Genomic DNA, 22200 nt, shown 5'->3' on the forward strand with positions numbered 1-22200 from the left:
ATATTCTGTTGTTTTGGGGTAGAGAGTTCTGTAGATGTCTATCAGGTTCATTTGATCCAGTGCTGAGTTCAGGTACTGAATATCTTTGTTAATTTTCTGTCTTGATGATCTGTCTAGTATTGTCAGTGGGGTGTTAGAGTCTTTTATTATTACTGTGAGGGAGTCTAAATCTCTTTGAAGGTCTCTAAGAACTTGCTTTATGAATCTGGGTGCTGCTGTGTTGGGTGCCTATATATTTAGGATAGTTCAGTCTTCTTGTTGAATTGAACACTTTACCATTAAGTAATACCCTTCGTCTTTTTAAATTTTTCTGGTTTGAAGTCTGTTTTGTGTGAAACTAAGATTGCAACCTCTGCTTTTTTTCTGTTTTCCATTTTTCTGGTAGATTTTTCTCCATCCGTTTATTTGAGCCTATGTGTGTCACTGAATGTGAAATGAGTCTCTTGAAGACAAGCATACCAGTGGGTCTTGGTTCTTTATCCAGCTTGCTACTCTGTATCTTTTAATTAGGGCATTTAGCCCACTTACATTCAAGGTTAGTATTGATATGTATGGATTTGATCCTGTCATTATGATGTTAGCTGGTTATTTTGCAGACTTGTTTATGTGGTTGCTTTATAATGTCACTGGTCTGTGTTCTTCAGTATGTTTTTGTAGTGGCTGGTAATGGTCTTTCCTTTCCATATTTAGTGCTTCCTTCAGGAGCTCTTATAAGGCAGATCTGATGGTAACAAATTATCTCAGCATCTGCTTGTCTGAAAAGGATCATATTTATTATTCACTTATGAAGCTTAATTTGGCTGGATATGAAATTCTGGGTTGGAATTTATTTTAAGAATGTTGAATACTGGCCCAGAATCTCTTCTTGCTTGTAAGGTTTCAGCTGAGAAGTCTGCTGTTAGTCAATGAACTTCCCTTTGTAGGTGACCTGACCTTTCTCTCTGTCTTTAACATTTTTTCTCTCGTTTCAACCTTGGAGGATCTAATGGCTATGTCTCTTGGGATGATCTTCTTGGGAAGTATTTTGCTGGGATTCTCTGCATTTCCTGAATTTGAATGTTGGCCTGTATAGCTAGCTGGGTTCATCCATGAAGTTCTCATGGACGATATCCTGAAATATGTTTTCCAAGTTGGTTCCATTATTCCCCTCTTTTTCAGGGACACCAATAAGTTGTAGATTTGGTCTCTTTACATGATCTCATATTTCTCAGAGGTTTTGTTCATTCCTTTCATTCTTTCTTCTCTATTCTTGTCTGACTGTCTCATTTCAGAAAGCCAGTCTTAAGCTCTGAGAGTCTTTCCTCCACTTGGTCTATTCTGCTATTAATACTTGTGATTGCATTATGAAATTCTTGTAGGGTGTTTTTCAGCTCTCTCAGTTCAGTTACATACTCTTCTATACTGGTTATTTGGTCTGCCAGTTCCACTATTGTTTTATAATGGTTTTTAGCTTCCGTGGACTGGGTTTCAACATACTGCTATAGCCTAAGGATCTTCATTTCTGTCCGTATTCTGAACTCTGTTTCTGTGACTTCATCCACCTCAACCTGGTTCAGAACCCTTGCTGGAGAGGCAAGGTGGTCATCTGTTGGAAAGAAGGCGCTCTGGCTTTTTGAGTTGTCAGGGTTCTTGTGCTGATTCTTTCTTATCTTTGTGGGCTTATCTTCCTTTAATCCTTGAGGTTGCTGACTTTTTGCATAATTTTGTTTCTTTTATACTATTTTTTAATGACCTTGAGGGCTTGATTCTAGTATAAGGTGGATCCAGCCAACTGGCTTCATTTATGAAAGATTTTAGGGGGCCAACACTCAGCTCCCAATACCTGGACTGGATGTTCTAATTCTGGGGTACTTGTATTGGGTCTCAACTTTGTTCTCTGGATCCTTGATGTTAGGAATCCACTGCACTGCGGGGGCCAAATGCTTTTGGACTGCCGGTCATTACACTCTGATGGCTGATGTCAGCCAAAGCATTTCATAGCACGATGACAGAGGGATCCATCCTCATTTGCACATATCAGCAGCAGTGGTAGTGGCAGCTATGGTGGAGTGCTAGCAGGTGCCGGGGGTCCTGCCTCTCTGTGGGCATTCACCACAGTGGCAGAGGCAGTGCAGCTGGGGGTGGGCAGGAGGCCCCTGTTGGTGACTGTGTGTTCAGTCATGCTGGAGGTGGTGTTGGCTCAGGGGTGGGGCACTGGCAGGTGCAGGTCTGAGTGCCTTCTGTGTGCCCCACAAGTAGGAGTGGTTGCTCAGGGTGGGGCAGGATCCACTGTTCTCTGCACAGTGTTAGCCCAGGGTGGGATGCTGGCTGACTCTGTGCCCACCAAGGCTCTGTCTGCAGTGGCAGTCAGCAGGGGACTGCCCATTCTGCTTACTCTCATCTAATTGCTCTCCAGGCCTAAAAGGCTGTTTTCATTTCCTGCTTCAGGATATTTACATATGCTGCTCCCACTATCTGAAATTTTTTGGTCTCATAACCCTTCCCATCACATAATTGATTTCTTCTTAGCAGTAATATCTCAGCATATACATGCCCCAGGACAGAGGGCTTCCCTGACCATTTTATGGATTTTCTTAACACAATTTTTTTTTTTTGAGACGGAGTTTCACCCTTATTGCCCGGGCTGGAGTGCAATGGTGCAATCTCAGCTCACGGAAACCTCCACCTCCCGAGTTCAAGCAATTCTCCTACCTCAGCCTCCTGAGTAGCTGGAATTATAGGCATGTGCCACCATGCCCAGCTAATTTTGTATTTTTAGTAGAGATGGGCTTTCTCCATGTTGGTCAGGCTGGTCTCGAACTCCTGACCTCAGATGATCCACCCGCCTCAGCCTCCCAAAGTGCTGGGATTACAGGTGTGAGCCACTGCGCCTGGCCAGTGACACAATTTTTAATTATATATAATTTGATTGTTTACTTGTTTGTTGTTTGTCTCCTTAGATGTAAGAACTTTGAAGGCAGGATATGTGTTAGCTTAATTCACTGGAGTTAAACTCCTTACTCACATCAAGGGAATTAAAAGGATCTGGAGCCAGAGACTTACAGGAAGAACTTCTGAGGATTTCACTGAGAAAGGTGTGCTGTGAGCCTACCTCTCATTCTGCTCCATCAAGGAGAAGGGATGAGGGTTTCAGTCTGCTAGCCCCAAATCAAGAGGAAGAAATTTTAAGGACAGCACTTGAAGAGTTCAATATGTGTCACCAACAGTTGGTTGGTGTTTAATTCACACCTGAGAAATTTAAGGGCTGAGAGAACAGCTACAGCAGCCCATGTAAGCAGAGTAGGTGTTGCAGCACTGGCTCCCTGGACTTGAAGAGTTTGTTTAGCAAAGTTTACATGAGGGTTTCCTGTGAACCAGATGTGGGCATGTGCGTGAGTTCCAGCATGTGGTTGTCTTAAGAACTTACCAGGATGGCCACAGAGGGGTTAGCACATGTAAATAGGGAGAAGCTGGGGGCACGTCTAGCAGTCTCAGAGCTGAGGAAAGAGCAATATTACCAAGCCAAAGTGTTGTGAATAGCACATTTCAAGGGAATTGGAGGCAAGAAATCCCAAGGAATTTGGGAGGGCAAAGGCAATTTCTCAAAAAATCCATCAAAGTGCTCACAACAGTCAGCTTAAGACACTTGCCAAACAGAGAACACCAATACCTGCTCTCAACAATAAAGCCAAGAACTCTCCTGCCTCCCTTTCCTCTCCTCTTGCCCAAGTCTCCCCTTCTGAGTACGAGTAGAAAAGATGGAAGAAGTTGAGCAACTGCCCTTCCCTACCTTCAGCCTTATGGAGATATATCACTTGGCAAAATTATGTTCCAAGCAAAATCAAAGAAATTTTAAAAATGAACCAAATAATAAATAAATATGTGAACATTTTAGTTGTATGACAATAGGATGAAAGTGGTTATTCATGGTCCTTAATATATTCCTCTAAATTCTTTTTAACAAATGCAAGTACATACTAGAAAAAATAAAAAAAGACCAATGCAAATAAATCCCACTCCTTTCCCACTCTAACCCTACCACTAATTGCAAATTATTCAGACTTCTCAGACTTGAAGTTTAGAAAGAGATGCCAAAGTTCTCCCTTCCCTACTCATTCCCAGACTGGAAACTTCTCTCCCATGTGGCTGGCCAGCAGTGGGAAAGAACTCACCCTTTACATAAGAAGCCCCCTGGCCGGGCATGGTGGCTCATTACAGAATCCCAGCACTTTGGGAGGCCGAGGCAGATGGATCATTCAGGTCAGGAGTTCAAGACCAGCCTGGCCAATATGGTGAAACCCCGTCTCTATTAAAAATACAAAAATTAGCCTGGCATGGTGGCAGGCACCTGTAATCCCAGCTACTTGGGAGGCTGAGGCAGGAGAATTGCATGAACCTGGGAGGCGGAGGTTTCAGTGAGCCCAGATACCGCCACTGCACCCCAGTCTGGGAAAGAGTGAGACTCCGTCTCCAAAAAAAAAAAAAAAAGCCTCCTCCCCTTGCCCACAGGGTGTAGCTCTCCTATTGCAGCCTCCTTGGCAGAATAAATATATCTCAATACAGCATGATACCTCATCATTCTTCCACACAGCATGACACAGAATACCAGGGCCTATATCTGCTCACCAAGGTGGAAATATGGGGAAGCAGGCATAACACTTTCTCTTTGCAAAAATAATCCCTGGATTTAGTTCACCAATGCTTTACTGAAGTTTCCATGCTCTGAGTTAGAACTCACCCTGGGGGAATGCTACTATAGTACCTCCAGCAACCTTCCCAGGCCTTCCTGGAGTAGACCAGTGAGTCTTTCTTCTCAAAGGCCACATGTACAGTCTCTCATCTGCCCTGCTCTGCATTGTCTCAAGGAAACTGGAGGACATACTTGGTCACTGTTTAATGTATGGTAGAACAGTGACCTCAACGAAATCCAAACTCCAGCCAAAATGTACTCTCCCTGCATTTCTACTCTATATCTTGAAGCTAATTGGCAAAGGCCAATTTATTCTTTTGCCTAACAATATCCCAAATCTGAAGATGACTGACATAATCTTGGAATCTTCTTTTGTACAAGACTAGCATGCCAGATTCCATCAATCTGGGGCTCTGTCTTACCTAGGAGCTGATGCAAAATCATTGACTGGGAATTAAACTGTCCCATAAAGAATTACCTTAAAGTGTCTCAAAAACAGTGATAAGCACAGGCTTATTACAAATTTACAGATTTTTAAAAAATAAGCTGATTTTACATTTTTGCAAATATTATTTAACATAAATATATCTAAAATGTGAAAACAGAACTTGCATCATGTTCTTAATCAATGGGTTGCTCAGAATAGATGAACAAGAACTGGATTAAATTGCAGCAACCCAAGGGCAGAACTCAGAAGACTTGACCTCTTGCCCCAACTCTTGACAACTTTAAACCAGTGACTTAAAGTGCCAGGATTTCCTTTCCTCAAAGCCCAAAGCGTCCAGTGCTCCTGGGTCCTGTGTGCAACATGGCGATACCCACGAAAACTGGACCATTGCTGCTTAAATATGTTAACCTAGGTTGACTAACATTTAGACAAAGCAAATGTTACACCATCATCACAGTACATTCCAAAGCCAAATAAAGTTATCTCTTCTCTCCACCCATCCAGAGGCACTGCCACATTCCACATGCAGGAGCAAGTGAAGCCACCACTGACCTTCCGGTCAAACATCTCCGCAGAGAATATGACACTCCTCCCCCACAGGTCCGGAAGCAATCACTCCAGTTGCCCCAAGCATCCCAGTTGCCATCTTTGTCTTCATCTGAATGAGTGTTTCTTGAGGTCTAGATATTAAAAAGCAAACAAACAAAAAAAAACCACACAATAAATTATAAGCAAATGTGGTAGAAATAGCCCAAAGCTTCCCCAGTTATTCTAGAGTCACCTTTTTTTTTAATTGAGACAGAGTTTTGATCTTATTGCCCAGGAGTGCAATGGCACAATCTCGGCTTGCCGCAACCTCCTCCTTCTGGGTTCAAGCAATTCTCCTGCCTCAGCCTCCTGAGTAGCTGGGATTACAGGTGCCCACCACCACACCTGACTAACTTTTGTATTTTTAGTAGAGACAGGGTTTTGCTATGTTGGCCAGGTTGGTCTTGAACTCCTAACCTCAGGTGATCTGCCCACCTTGGGCTCCCAAAGCCAGAGTCATCTAAGGTCTTCACAAAGACCAATGTTACCCAAAAATGCTTTGCTTTGGAATGACCGCATAAAAAAAAGACAGGTTTATATGAAAATCAGTTGACACACGCATGCCTTTCCACCTTAAGAAGGTTTTGTCGAGATGGCTTTTAAGCTCAGCATCATATCTGAAATTTTATCATTCCTAAATTTAAATAAACTGGCTAAATATCAATTATATTATTCTGTTTTCTAACTTACATAGCAGGGAACCTGCTTGAGCCTAAACCCCGTCTACTAAAAATACAAAAATTAGCCGGGTGTGATGGTGTGTGCCTGTAATCCCAGCTACTCATGAGGCTAAAGCAGGAGAATCACCTGAACCCAGGAGGCAGAGGTTGAAGTAAGCCAAGATTGTGCCACTGCACTCCAGCCTGGGCAACAGAGCAAGACTCTGTCCCAGGAAAAAAAAAAAAAAAAGAAGTGCTCATGAGTGAAATTCTGACTTGCTTGCTTGTGCGTCAGGCAGACTGGCGGTAACTCCTAAGAAACCTCACATCAGGATTTGTGGAACCTCCTGAGAGAATCTCCATTCCTAGAAAACAAAGTCATATGAACATAGTTGGCCAAGTTATAAAGGTTTTGAATCCAAGAAAATAGGGAAGAGTCAATTATGAGTACAGTTTGGTTTAACTGGTCTCCTAGACTTTCCACCATTGACTTAATTCAGAATATTATAGAGAAGAGGGGGAATTACAAGTAAAAAGTACATAGATAGATGTAGGTATAGACCTGAAAAGAAATAAAGCTCATTATTAAGTTACAAAACTTTACTAAGGGGTCTAAAATATACTTGAATAAATGAAGAAACAACCGTAGTCCTGAATGAGTAGACTCAATACAGTAAAATGCTACTTCTCTCCAAGTTTATCTGTAAGTTTACAGCAAGTCCCATCAAAGTCCCCACAGAAAAATTTTTTGAAACATAACGAATGATTCTAAAGTTCATCTAGTGGCATAAATATCTATAAGAGCCAAGGGAGGCCGGGCTTGGTGGCTCATGTCTATAATCCTAGCACTTTGGGAGGCCAAGGTGGGTAGATTTCCTGAGCTCAGGAGTTCAAGACCAGCCTGGGCAACATGGCAAGACCCCATCTCTACTAAAATACAAAAAACTAGCTGGGCATGGTGTCATATGCCTGTAGTCCCAGGTACTCGGGAAGCTGAGGCACCAGCATTGCTTGAACGCAGAAGACAGAGGTGACAGCTGAGATCATGCCACTGCACTCCAGGCTGGGTGACAGAGCGAGACTGTCTCAAAAAAAAATAGCTAAAAAATTGTGAAGGAAGATAGAATTACTATATGATCCAGCAATCCAACTTCTTTGTATTTATCCAAAAGAATTGAAATCAGGATCTCAAAGAGATATTTGCACACTTATTGTTTGCAATAGCCAAGACATGGAAGCGACCCAAATGTCCATCAACAGATGAATGGATAAACAACATGTGGTATACACACAATGAAATGCTATGGAGCCGTTAAAAAGAAGGAAAGCCTATCACACGCCACAATATGGATGAATCTTGGGGACATTAGGCTATGTGAAACAAGCCAGTCACAAAAGACAAATACTGCATGGTTCCATTTATATGAGCTATCTAACATAGACCAACTCATTGAAGCAGAAAGTACGATAGTGGTTGCCAGGAACTGGGGTGATGAGGAAATCAAGAGTTACTGTCCAATGGGTATAAAGTTTCAACCATGCAGAATTAAAAAGTTCTAGAGATCCGCTTTTCAACATTGTACTTATAATTACCAATACTGTACTATATGCTTCAAAATTTATTAAAACAGTAGATCTCATGTTACAAGCTTTTTAAACACAATTAAAAGAACTCTAAAATAAGTAAAATGAGAGGAAAATTGTTTCAATTAAGAATAGAGAATTGGCACAGCAATAAACAAATGGACCTATTAAAATGGAAAAAAAAAAAAAAAAGTCCAGAAACAGATCAAGTTTAAGGACACAGTATAGCACCACAAATCAAGGCGACAAATGTTTTGTGGGCTTTTTGTTTGTTTTGTTTTCTTTTTGAGATGGAGGCTCGCTTTGTCACTCAGGCTGTAGTGCAGTGATGTGATCTCAGCTCACTGCCACCTCCGCCTCCCGGGTTCAAGCAATTCTCCTGGCCCAGCCTCCTAAGTAGCTGGGACTACAGGCACCTGCCACCACGCCCGGCTAATTTTTTGTATTTTTAGTAGAGACGGGGTTTCACCGTGTTAGCCAGGATGGTCTTGATCATCTGACCTCGTGATCCGCCTGCCTCGGCCTCCCAAAGTGCTAGGATTACAGGCGTGAGCCACCGTGCCTGGCTGATAATGAATGTTTTTTCTGCATTCTTTTTACAGAATCTTTTGTTATTTATTTATTTAGTCTTAATGCATTGGTTCATACTACCATTTCAATATTGAACAGAAATGGCAATAATAGATACTCATATTTTACTTCTGACTTCACAGAGAATGATTCAAATATTTCTCCTTTAATATTGAAGTAGGGTTATTTTTGTAGATACCCTATGTTAATTTAAATGAGTTACCTTCCATTTTTAGTACGCTAAGAATAGTTTTTACGGTTACTGAATGTTTATGTTTTAAAAGTGTTGTGTTTTAAGTTTATGTTTAAAAGCTTATATGATGCATAATAGAAATGTTTATATAATTTTCCTTTTAATCTGTTATTGTGGTAAATTATATTTCTATTGTTTAATCAACTGGTATTTTTAAGGCAAATTAGATTTGTTCATATTTACACTTTTATGTGCTACATAATTTAATACTAATTGTAATATATTTAAAAATTTTTTTCATGTTTGTTTATTGTTCTGTATATTCTTGTACTCTTGTCAGGTATAGCATTAAGTTTAATGAATTAGCAGAATGATTTGCAGAATACTCTTCATCTCTGTCATCTACTTTTCTATAGTTTTGGAATGATCTTACTGAAAATTTTATAACCTATAAAACCGGCTAGTGCTACTTGCTTTTTTATTTGCTACTACACCAATTACTTAATACTTAAATGATTATTCAGGATGTTTATTTATTCTTGATTAAATGCTGGTAAGTAATATTTTTCTAGATAGTTGTGTATTTCTGCTTATGCTTTAAATTTACTCAAAGTAATTAATAGTGTGCCCTCGTTTTCTTTCTAATCACTAAGTATGCCATTAAACACATTTTTATTCTTAATATTTATTTTCTGTGTAACATTTGTTGTTCCTTGATAAGCCTGAAGAGGTTGATAAATGTTATCACTAATTTTAGAAAACCAATTTTTGGCTTTGGTGATCCTCTTTGTTGGCCTAGTTTTCATTTTATGAATGTATTTTCTTATTATTTACCTACAATCATTGTGTTTATTCTTTTGCTGATTTTCTAAACTCATTAGAGTTCAACTTTCTTCTTTTCTAATTTATGCTTTTAAGGCTGTAATTTTTCCTCTGCATTGAACATTTGTTGTGTCTCCCACGTCTTGATGTGTACTATTTAATTATCTTCAGGTGTTAAGAAACTTGCATATTTTCATTATATATGGTCGTATAATTGATTTTTCTACAAAATGAAAATATTACATAATCTGCACTATCCAGTATGATAGTCACTAGTGGCTACTGAGCACTTAAAATGTGCAACTGAGAAAATGAATATTTAATTATATTTACTTTAATTAATTTAAATATAAACAGCCATATGTCTAATGCCCACCTTATTAGACATCTCAAAATAAAAAAGAAATTAAACATGAGCTGATAGAGGATATTTATATAATAAACATGTTTTGATGCAGGATTTGTACTATAATGGTTGTTTATTTTTAAGCTGATTTATATAACCTAGTGGAGAAGCAGACCTGAATTATCCAAAAGAGGACAGAATCACAGGAGCTATATCCATGTAGACCAAATGTGAATGTGGGTATGGGATATAGTATAAAAGGGGAAGTTTTAGCATAATATAGAAGCCTAAACATTCATTCATAATAGCAGAAGATGAAGCACAGTGTGTGAGTACACATGGGTATGTGATGGGAACATGTTGTGTTTTCAGTATGTTGTCTCCCCTTCCTAATTATTGAATGATCCTTGTATTACTGAAGTGTGCCAATATTTCCAGCTAAAAAAAACTAATTGTCATAGCCACTCTTGCAATAGCTTTGGCCAGTGAGAATAGGCATGATTCATTGTCTGTAAGCAGTAAATCAAGAGATAAAAGTCAACCATTCTTCTGTTGACTTCTTTAGAATGAGGAAGAGTAGGCTGAAGTCCAACCAGCAATCTTCTATTTCTGGTATCCTAAGAATGGAAGACAATCATCATTTGTTTAATGAGTATGAAGCCACCAGAAGCGGCCATGAACTGTCTTCCTCCAGATATGTTTTAAGGTTATACTTTTTTATGTGTTTACTAAACACAATTCTTGAAAGAGGCATCATTTAGAAGTGAGGTGTTGATAGTAATGCAAACTAAAATGTGGCTGAACAAGGTAGTCAGAAAGCAGTTGGATAAGTTTCATATGGTACAAGACAGAGCTGGCATTAAGAAATAATAACCATTTGGTTAAACCATCATTTGATGTATATTTAAAAATGAACTATATGCCTAATGAGACTGTAAAACTAAAGAAAATGGCAGAAAATGTTGAAAACATGACATGCAGTAATAAGTGGCTCTTATTGCTACTTTTAGCAAAGTCCTGCGAGAAGATGAACTCAGATAAAGCTATGTGGGCTGCTTTGCAGTTTCTATGTTCCTTCTCTTCAGAAAAACAATATCCGGATGAGGTAGGAATACACATGATCCAGAGACCTCAGATTCCAAGTCAATATTTTGAAAAGCAAGACACTGTCATAAGGATTATCAGTTGCCTATCCAATAATCCCTTTCCCCATCTTCCATTGACATTGAATCACTCTGCTATTAGGAATGACCTATGCTCAGGCACCCATGAAGATGAAGAGATGATAAATAGTAAAAGAAGAAATGAGTTGGCTGGGCCCGGTGGCTCATGCCTGTAATCCCAGCACTTTGGGAGGCCGAGGCGGGTGGATCACGAGGTCAGGAGATCGAGACCATCCTGGCTAACATGGTGAAACCCCATCTCTACCAAAAATACAAGAAATTGGCTGGGCGTGGTGGTGGGTGCCTGTAGTCCCAGCTACTCGGGAGGCTGAGGCAGGAGAATGGCATGAACCTGGGAGGTGGAGCTTGCAGTGAGCTGAGATCGTGCCACTGCAGTCCAGCCTGGCCAACAGTGTGAGATTCCGTCTCAAAAAAAAAAAAAAAAAAAACTTTCAACAAAGAAAAGCTTAGCTGGTCAACTCTAACAAACATTTAAAGCAGAATTGACACCAATCCTCAAACTCTTCTAAAAACAGAATATATGGGAACACTACCTAGTTCATTCTATGAGGCCATTATTACCCTGATAACTGTAAAACAATAAAATACTGCTGAAAGAAATTAAAGAGGACAGAAATAAATGGAAAGACATTCCACATTCAGAGAATGGATGTTAATATTGTTAAGATGGCACTATTCCCCAAAACAATCTACAGATTCAATCCCTAGCAAAAATCCCAATGGTCTTTTTTGCAGATATGGAAAAGCCAGCCTTGAAGTTCATGTGAAAATGCAAGGGACTCAAAGTAGCCAAAATAATCTTAAGAAAACACACTTCTCAATTTTAAAACAGTACAAAACTACAATGTTTAAAACAGTGTGGTACCTGCATAATTATCAACATATAGAATGTGATAATGTAATTGAGAGTCCAGAAATAAACCTAAATATCTACAGCCAACTGATTTTTGCCAAGGGTACCGAGAACTTCAGGGAAAGAACAGTCCTCAACAAGTGGTATTGAAACAATCAGATAATCAAAAGAAAAAGGCTGGACTCCTACCTCACACTGCGTAAAAGAAATTACCTAAAAATGGACCAAAGATCTAAATATAAGAGCTAAAACTATAAAACTTACAGAAGAAAATATGAAGATAATCTTCATCAACCTTGTATTTGGAAATGGCTTTTTGGATATGTTATCAAAAGCATAGATGACAAAAGAGAAACAGATAAATTGAACTTCATCAAAATAAAAAACTCTATCAAAGGAAATACAATCCAGAGAACAGGAAAAAATACCCTCAAATTATATATCTGATAAAGGTCTACAGATCTGTGAAGGTCTAGTATACATGAAATTTTTAAAGAGTCTGAGGACTGGTGTTAATTCTTCTTTAAATGTTTGGTACACTTCTATAGTGCATTTATTGGTACAACAACAAGATGATGACAAATAACCCTATTTAAAAAGGAGAAAGGGGCTGGGTGCAGTGGCTCATGCCTGTTATCCCAGCACTTTGGGAGACCAAGGCAGGCAGATCACCTGAAGTCAGAAGTTCCAGACCAGCCCGGCCAACATGGCGAAACCCCATCTCTACCAAAAATACAAAAATTAGCCAGGTGTGGCGGTGTGTGACTGTAATCCCAGCTACTCGGGAGGCTGAGACACGAGGAGCACTTGAACCCAGGAGGCAGAGGTTGCAGTGAGCTGAGATCGTGCCACTGTGCTTCAGCCTGGGCGACAGAGTGAGACTCTGTCTCAAAAAAATAAAATAAAAAATAAAGAGAAAGGGATTTGAATAGACACTTCTCCAAAGAAGATATACAAATGGCCAACAAGCACAAACATGTAAAGAAGCTCAATGTCATTCGTCATTAGTGAAATGCAAATCAAAATCACAATGAGATGCCACTTCACACCCACTAGGATGGCCTTAATCCAAAAAAACAAACAAAAAAAGAAAACCACAAAAAATAGTGTTGGCAGGGAAGTAGAGAAACTGGAACCCTGCAATCCTGCCCACTGGTGGTGGGAATGTAAAAATGATACGGCACTGTGGAAAAGTTTGGTAGTTTCTTAGTAAGTTACACACAGTTGTACCATATGACCCTGTAATTCCAGTCCTAGGTGTATAATCAAAAGAACTAGAAACAAGTGTTCAAACAAGTATTTCTATATAAATGTTCCTAGCAGCACTATTCACAAAAGTCAAAAGGCAAAACCAACCCAAATGTCCATCAACAGATAAATGAATAAACAAAATGTTATATATTCATACAATGAAATCTTTTTCAGCCATAAAAATAAAGTACTGATATATACCAAATGAAATAACCCAGACACAAAGGCCACAAATGGGATGATTCCATTTATATGAAATATCCAGGATATGCAAATCCATAGACAGAGAAAGCAGATTTGTGACTATCAGGGGCTGGAGAGCAGGGTGAGTCAGGACTGATGGCTAAATGGGGTGTATTTATAGTGATGAAAAAGTTCTACAACTAGACAGTGGTGATGACTCTAGAAAATTGTGAATATACTTAATACCGCTGAATTGCGATGTTAAAACGCTACATTTTCTGCTATTTGTGTCTTACCATAATTTACAAAAAGCTTAAAAAAAAAAAAAAAAAAGAAATCAAAGCAAAATCTTGACGTTTTCCCAAAGGCTCTCAAGCCGGTGCAGACCTACCAATCAGGCGCAGTGCCATCTGAGCGAGGGCCAGCGTGCTGGAATTGAGCAGGAGGTCGACGTTGTTTGTGCCGTGCTGCAGGGTGAGCATGCTGAGCATCACCAGGAGGAAGCGGGCTTGTGGGATGGTCCCCAGGCTCGGTCCTGACACGTTCTCATTGGTGATGGTTTGCAGGGGAACCGGCTGGATACCTAATAAGCATTGACACCCACTGACATTTCTTGTGATGGATAGAAGAATAAACGTAACGCAGAAAGCACGGGCTATTACTTTAAACATCTGACTAATAGGCATTGACACCCACTGACATTTCTTGTGCGTGGATACAAGAATAAACGTAACGCAGAAGGCACGGGTGATTACTCTAAACTTCTGACTATTTTTCAGTGGTTTCCACAGAGTGGGCAGCTCTGTCATGCTGCACGATGGGTCTACCCCCTGTATTCTGTGCACAGGTCGTTCCATCTGTCTACAGGACTTAGCATGTTGCTCTCTGAATACACTGGTGCCCTATTCCATTCCTTCCATTTCAAATGTAAAAGTTATGTCTCACTTTTCCTCCACAAAACCAATCCAATCAACTCTCTGTAGATGCTCAAACTATACAGAAAATAAATATTAATATAGGACACAGACACTTTAGGATATGTGGTGATACACATAAAAATGTAAAAATGTAAAAATGTTATACTAGAGTACTTCAACATTGTGTCTCCTGCTAAATTTTAAAGTTTTGTTTAAAATCTGAGAAAGCTGACAGCAGCATAGATTATACAAGTACAAAGTACAAACACAGTCTTCTCAAAAGCAAAAATTGGCATTTGCAAGTTTCCACAACATATAATTAAAGGCAAACTATAAAATAACATTGATGCAACTGTTGACTCACCAAACTCTTTAAATTTGGCACTGGCATCCATCAAAACATTTCGAATGTTCTGAACAGCCCAAGCATACAGCTTGCCAAAGGTGACTTCCAGCAGCATCCGATTAAAAGGTGGGATCAAATCAACATCCTTTAAACAATCAGTAAGAGGTTCCCTTTCAAATAAAGATAAAGAATTTGACTCGGGACACTGCCAGACTTCTAACTGTTACAGAACAACATTTTGTTGCCACAGCTTCCTTAATTAAGAAAAAAATATGCTAACGTTTTACCCTATATCGATCCCCTCAGGAATAAGTCTTTGCCATCCACAAAACATCACGTACTGCACAGATAGAAGTAAGAAATTCTTGCTCACCAGTTTTAAAATTGTATCTATCCCTTCCAGGCGAATCTCTGCTCTCTCCAACTGCAAAATATCAATGCATACAGTTAAGTGTTATGTATATTACCCAATGCAGACATGCATTTCTCATCAAATGTTACCTGTTTTAGTAGACACTTTCTCATTTTTTCCACATCCACTGGTTCCGCCTTAAGGGCAAATTCAGCAATTGTACTGAGGAGTGGAGACTGCGGATAAAGACCCTGCACATTCTGCTTCAACCACTTGTATTTGTGAACACCTGTAACAGTACTCAACAGCAGCTGCCATTTGTCCTAACAAAGGAAAACCATTTTCATCATTTGTCTACCCTATTTAATATTAAACTGTGCTCTAAAAGTTATTCAAGTAAAATATAAATAATGCTCATAGGTTTAAATTGGTTAAAATGTTAAATTTAGTCATTAATACATGGTTTTAAAACTATGCTATAAATATAAGTGAATTTATAATCTCTATACTAATATATGTTGGAACAGGCTAGCTTGGCATACAAAGTTAAGTTATGGTTCATTTTAATGGCCACAGGGCCCAGCACTGTTTCTGGAACAAAGAATATATTTAAGGAAGGAATGGTGAATAATTAATGATATAATCTAGTACCAAAAATAAAAGGAAACCCTTCTCCAGCTACAGCTCTGACCAAGACATCATAAGTCAAGTTCATGAAGCATCACTGGGGCCATATTTCTAACAATCGCCCGTCCCTCCCTCTGGATGCTCAGGTACAGAGGTACGAGACTGTGGATTCCTTTGCTATGTGCTATGATTCTATTCAGCCAACCTCAGAATCACAGAAAATACTGCACCTTGGGTGATTTAATTGCAATGGGTCTCTTGTCCACATTTATTGGACTGTGAGGCAAAATGCAAGTTTCTTCTAAATCACTCCATTTCCAATTTTTTCTTCATCATCTATAGATTCTGGCTTCTTAGGAACTGTGTTTTAAAACATCATTCACTATAAAAATCATATACTTAAATATTAATTTTAAATTAAGAAATACTTAGATTTACATGAAGGACAAATATTTCATTCAAATAAACATCTGAACAACATTATAAATTGCAATGCTCAACAACAAGAGTGAAATGATCACCCTGGCAGAACAAAAAGACAAAGTGAGAGTGCGACGAGGGGAGAAGCCCCGAAGCAGGGGAAGCCCGGCAGCCAGCAAGCTCTTCCTCAAGTGCCAGAGAGTGAACATTTGAGTCTTTCAGGCCATACAGTCTGTTGCAAATACTCAACTCTGCTGCTGCAGCACAAAAAGTAACCACAGATAAAGCAATAGGTGTGGCCGTGCTCCCGTAAAACTCTATTTATGGTGCTACAATTTTAGCTTCATGTAGTTTTCATGTGTCAAAAATAATATACTTCTTTTAATTGTTAAAAAACGATTTCAAACTGGAAAAAAAAAAAAAAGGTCTTAGTCCATGGGCAACACAAAGCAAGCAAGAGGTGGAATTTGGCCCACAGTTCCTGGCTTGTCCGCCCTGGTCCAGTTCAGTGGTTCTGTTAGTGTGTAACTGAATCAATTGAATTCACTGTGATATGTGGAATTTCCTCCCTATATTTTATCTCTTTTAAAATTTTTGGTCTAAATCTCCTCAGCATATAATATAAAAAATAAGCAACATGATAATACACCTGGGCAGTAAAGAGCTAACATAGCAGGCCGGGGTTGCTCAGACCCTGCAAATTCCCAAGGAAGGTCTGTCCCTTCATGATTGGTCCTTCTTCTAGGAGCTGAGCTCTGAGCCCTTGGAACACCCTGCCTGATAAGTTTTTTGGTATACCTGACACCCAGGACCTTGTGGCAGTGGTCTGGCCAGGTAGTTTATGCTAATGATGTGACTTGCGAGGGACCACTTGTTTTTGCACTGGGGCACTGGAGTCTGAGTAATTGAGGTCAGTCACATGGGCACTGCCTGCATATGTGACTGGCCCCCAACAAAAACTCTAGACTCGAGGCTCAGGTGCGCTGGCCCGGTTAACATTTCTTCACACATGATGTGACACACTTGCTGGGAGAGCTAAGCACATCCACGTGACGCCACTGGGGAGAGACACCAAAGCTTGTGCCTAGTTTCCTCTGGACTTCCCTCCATGCACCCTTCCCTTTGCTAATTTTAATCTGTATCCTTTTTGCGGTAAAAAAACACAGCTGTGAGTATAACAGCTCTTCTCAGTCCTTTTAGTGAATCATCAAGCCTGAGAGAAGGCTCGGGGATCCCTGACACAGCAACAGGAATATTAATCACTTAATCTTTTCAAGTTACTTAATTTCCAAAAAAAAGAAAACCAGCTTGAAACAGCACACAATAAATCTATAAACCCACAAGAAACTCTAAAAGTGACAGTGTGGGCTCAGCACCCACGGATATGAGATGGCAAATGGTGGAGTCTCTCTCCCTCATGCTGAGACAGCCTGTCTCCTGGGCCCGGGCTGAGTTCCTGCGTGCCTGGGTTAAAGGAATCACAGAAGTGTGACTGCTGTTACTTCCTGATCCAGAGCACCCCTCGGATTCAGACAGGCTGTTATGGTGTAGGGTTTGTTCAGGAACAATCAAATTAGGATGGCTTCTATCACACTTTAGTCTTTCATAAGCTTATTGTTCAAAACACCCATCAGAAACTCAGTAATTAATACTGTTCAATAAGCAGGTTTGTGAGTAAATCAGTATAAGTCTTAAGAATATGATCAGAGGCCAGGCGCGGTGGCTCACGCCTGTAATCCCAGCACTTTGGGAAGCCGAGGCAGGCAGATCACGAGGTCAGGAGATCAAGACCATCTTGGCCAACATGGTGAAACCCCGTCTCTACTAAAATACAAAAATTAGCCAGGCGTGGTGGCACGTGCCTGTAACCCCAGCTACTTGGAAGGCTGAGGCAGGGGAATCGTTTGAACCTGTGAGGCGGAGGTTGCAGTGAGCTGAGATCGCGCCACTGCACTTCAGCCTGGCGATAGAGCAAGACTCCGTCTCAAAGAAAAAAAAAAGGATATAATCAGAAATTTCTGTAGTTTATTTATAATCACAAGTGACTAAATTCTAAGCATTTTTATTCAAATTTGGATTTAATGCAAAAAGATTTTTCTGTACCCTTACACAGCTACTTCCAGGAAAATGTCAGTAACTCTTTTAGCTTCCCTTTATAATTCTCCATGTATCAGAATACTCAATATTTCCAAACAAAAAACATGTCTTTAGAAGAACGGCAATAAGTTTAAATGTTCCCATTACATCTCATTACCAGGATAACTAATAAAATAAAAACACTTCCTTGTTCCCATCAATTTAGTAAAGATTATTTACATTTTCAACATCAATTTACTAGTAATCAAATCATACCACACTCAATTCCTAAACTGCCTCATTGTCTGATTGCTTGGAAAAATAAGCGAGATTTCTGTGCCCAAGTAACAGCAGATACCACATAAACCCACATGCCCAATAAAGCAGGCAGCAACCACACAGCCCAACTGCAGAAAAACTAAAGCACAGATACGTGATTTGGCTAGAATATTCCTTAGGAATCAGTTTCCAAAGTGACTGTACACCACGCTTCAGAAAGTATAATGAATTGTTACATGCACAAAGAACACACTGGGCAACAAAACTATGACAAGTATTCGATGACAAGTATTAGTGGACTGTGACCACACATGTAGAGGAAATGAAATTTATTCTAACAAAAATCTGAAAAAAGCAAGAGTTCAACTTTTCCAGTCACAGAAGATATTTACAGCAAAGTTAATTCTCCCCTTCATAAAATGCTTTAAGCCCTGCCCTAATGGCATTTAATACATTTTATTACTTGTGGATACCTAGAAAGCTAATCCCAATATATAAATTCTATGTGTTCGTGAATACATAGTAAGGACAAATTTCTATTGTAAAGAATTACACCTGTACATAGTTCTTCCCAAAAAATACATACCTCAAGATAATAAGCCATTCCAAATTTCTACATAAGACCAAAGTTTAACCTCTTTTCTTGTGGAACACTGTCTATATTTCTCACAATTGATCATTTAAAAAACAATCTTTCAAGACCAGTACATCACAGATCTCAACAAGAATAAATGTAAATTCATTTATGACAAAACTTCTAAAGGATCTTTATATTTATCTCTAATGCCCCCCAAAAGACTCAGATATCAGTACTTCTAGATCCAAATATTCCTATCACAAACACACAGAGGGTATCCCCTGCTATCCTCTGCATCACTCAAGGCATACAGCCTCACCTCCAAATATTGGCCAACACAAAACGCGTGCATGGATTCCCGAGTGTCTTCAAACTGCAAAGCAGCTTCCAAAGCTACCACTGGGTCTTCTCCTGCAAACTGAGCTGAAACAAAAAGGGAAAAAGCAACGTGAGTTCAATTCAGCTTGCCTGGAGAGCTATAGGAGAAATAGTGAGTAGGAAATAAGTTAGGTGCTTAACTCAAAAGTGAGGGTTACCAGAGTATAATGACCTCCCACTGTCTCCCAGGGTTGCCTGGGCCGACTCAGAACTTGAAATGAGTTCCAAGTACTAAAACAAAAATGCATAATGAGAGGAAATTCTTCAAATGTGCTCAATTTGTTGATAAGACAGACACCAAAGCCACCGATACATTAAAGTATGCGGGGGCTGGCACAAAACTAAAGAAATCATTTATAAGCCAAATACTCTGCTTAGAATGATACAGGCTGTAACTTTTAACCAGGAAATAAGAAGTGTAATCTTACCAAGAATACTATTTCCTGTTAACGACTGTGTCTGGAAGTCCTTTATATCATATACTTTCCCGTCAATCACAGTCCAGAAACCTCCATCTTTATTATGGTTCTCCAAATCAGCTTTGCGTATAAGTGTCACTTCCTCATTATTTCTACAGTTCTGACCTGTAAAAAATGACTCTGTATATACAGAAACCAGAATCAGTCCATCGATCAATCAACAGGTAAAATGAAAAAAACTGTGTGAAAGAACTACAGCAGAAATAAAAAAATCCACAATCACAATGGGAGAAATACATATCTAGCTCTGAAACTAATACCACACATACAAATTCTATTAAATATAGAATGCTTTAAAAAAAAATCTAGGCAGCACGAATATCAAATCGGGCCATGCCAGGCCACAGAGCAAATCTCAACAGATTTCAAAGAAATAAAGTTACAGAGCATGTGTGCTGACTACAATGCAGTTAAATTAGAAATAGGTTTTCAAAAATTCATTCAAAATAAAATAAAAATGACTGTATATACAGAAAATAAAAATATTCATCCACATATTTGAAAATTATAAAATACACTCATAAGTAACCCAAAATTCTAAGAAAAAATGACTATGAAAATTAGAAAATGTGTTCAATTAATAATCAAAATACTGCAGATCAAAATTGGTGACATACAACTAAATGCATGCTTGAGGGCATTTCTGCCTTTAAATGTGTATATTAGAGGGAAAAAGCTAAAAAAGAAAAGAAACACCAAATCAATAAAAGTCTATTAGTTCATAAAAATACTCAAAAAAAGAAAACCTGAGTGGTGGTCACCTATGCAAGTGCTAGGATACCAACTCAATATTACGAAAAATAGTTAAAGGGAGGTGGCAGTTCAAGAAGTCAAGCTTAGACTATGTCCTTCCTGTACACATTGTACCTCCTGCTAACCAGACAGCAGAGGGCAAGGTTGGTGGGGATTTTATAGAGGACACGCAACACATGAATTCCCTGGTCTAGTTCACAGAACTAAAGCGGGAGCCACCCAGCACTACAGGCCTCCTGAGCCAACAGAAAGCATGCAGCATGACTCCAGACATAACACCGCCCTAATGAGCCTGAATTCAAATCCAACCAAACCTCTAGATCTAACCAGCAGATTAATGGAACTAACAGAAGAACATGTTGGTCTAGAATAAGAGAAAGCAATCAACCAAATTCAGAAAATGTGAAGTTCTCCAAAATAACCAACCTGCTTCTTTGAAAAAGAAAATGGTATGATCAGAGACAGGGAGAGGAGGGCCTGGAGCCATGCTGTTTGGGGAAAGAGACTGGAAGCATATATTAAGCAATGCCAATATGCAGAACATGCTCAGGTCCTAATTCAAAATTACCATCTAAAAAAGGCATTTTTGAGATAGTCCAGGAAAATGTAACATGGACTGCAGGTTAGATTAAGGAATCACTGTTAATCTTATAAAACAGGATAATGATATTGTAGGGTTTTTTTTTTAAATCCTTATCATTAAGAGGTAAAATGCCTTAAAATATTTTAAAGACAGAGTTATGCTTTAAAATAATCCAATCAGGCAGGTGCGGTGGCTCACACCTGTAATCCCAGCACTTTGGGAGGCCGAGGCGGGCAGATCATGAAGTCAGCAGATCGAGACCATCCTGGCTAACACAGTGAAACCCCATCTCGTACCACACCGTATTACCTCATTTAACAGATATGATGAAGCAACTGAACAGGCTATTTTTCCATTTCCATTGCATTTCAACAGAGCCCACTAAAAAGTAGTATAAATGGCCCTTAAATACTAATATATTTTAAAACGCTCAAACTATATCGAAGTCACCACTTTCTGCCTAAGCAGGCAAAATCTCAAAAGCCCACACACAAGGCTGGGAGGCCAGCAGCCCTATTGGTGGTGAGAGAAATCAAGACGTACAGGAGCAATCTGGTGACAACCAGCCCACACTAGATGCATCCCCACCTGTGCATGTGCACAGGCACACAGGCGTGCACACATGGAGGACACATGTCCCAGGTCAGGCCTTGCAGAACTATTTGTGTTTTTTGTTTTTGTTGTTTTTGTTTGAGATGGAGTTTCACTTTCGTTGCCCAGCCTGGAGTGCAGTGGCACGATCTCGGCTCACTGCAACCTCTGCCTCCCAGGTTCAAGCGATTCTCCTGCCTCACCCTCCCGAGTAGCTGGGATTACAGGCATGTGCCACCATGCCCCGCTAACTTTTGTATTTTTTAGTAGAGACGGGGTTTCTCCAAGTTGGCCCGGCTGATCTCAAACTCCCAACCTCAGGTGATCCACCCACCTTGGCCTCCCAAAGTGCTGGGATTACAGGCGTGAGCCACCACACCCGACCCTCAGCACTATTTGTATAGCAACACTGTGGCAATAAGCCCAAGTGTCCACCAATAAGAGACTCACTAAAGAAAGATACATAAAAGAC

General features: G+C 39.6%; 1 protein-coding gene, 1 long non-coding RNA gene and 1 pseudogene across 2 annotated transcripts; all 3 read right to left on the bottom strand.

Moving 5' to 3' along the window:
* LOC134760233 (ADAMTS-like protein 3) overlaps positions 1–6267 on the bottom strand; it is an 89439-nt pseudogene extending 83172 nt beyond the window's left edge.
* A 388-nt stretch (positions 6268–6655) lies between these two features.
* LOC134760234 (putative HERC2-like protein 3) lies at positions 6656–14783 on the bottom strand. The gene is made up of 3 exons (XM_063716330.1): positions 14632–14783; positions 13742–13933; positions 6656–6729 (listed from the first exon to the last, which is right to left on the bottom strand). The coding sequence occupies exons 1-3, from the start codon at positions 14726–14728 to the stop codon at positions 6656–6658; spliced, it is 363 nt and encodes a 120-aa protein (XP_063572400.1). The 5' UTR covers positions 14729–14783.
* A 434-nt stretch (positions 14784–15217) lies between these two features.
* Positions 15218–19898, bottom strand: LOC129050248 (uncharacterized). The gene is made up of 4 exons (XR_010137297.1): positions 19751–19898; positions 19264–19367; positions 15823–15952; positions 15218–15288 (listed from the first exon to the last, which is right to left on the bottom strand). It is a non-coding gene; the product is annotated as an uncharacterized LOC129050248 (long non-coding RNA).
* Positions 19899–22200: the final 2302 nt, after the last annotated feature.

This window comes from Pongo abelii, chromosome 16, assembly GCF_028885655.2.
Source record: "Pongo abelii isolate AG06213 chromosome 16, NHGRI_mPonAbe1-v2.0_pri, whole genome shotgun sequence".
Classification (NCBI taxonomy): domain Eukaryota; kingdom Metazoa; phylum Chordata; class Mammalia; order Primates; family Hominidae; genus Pongo; species Pongo abelii.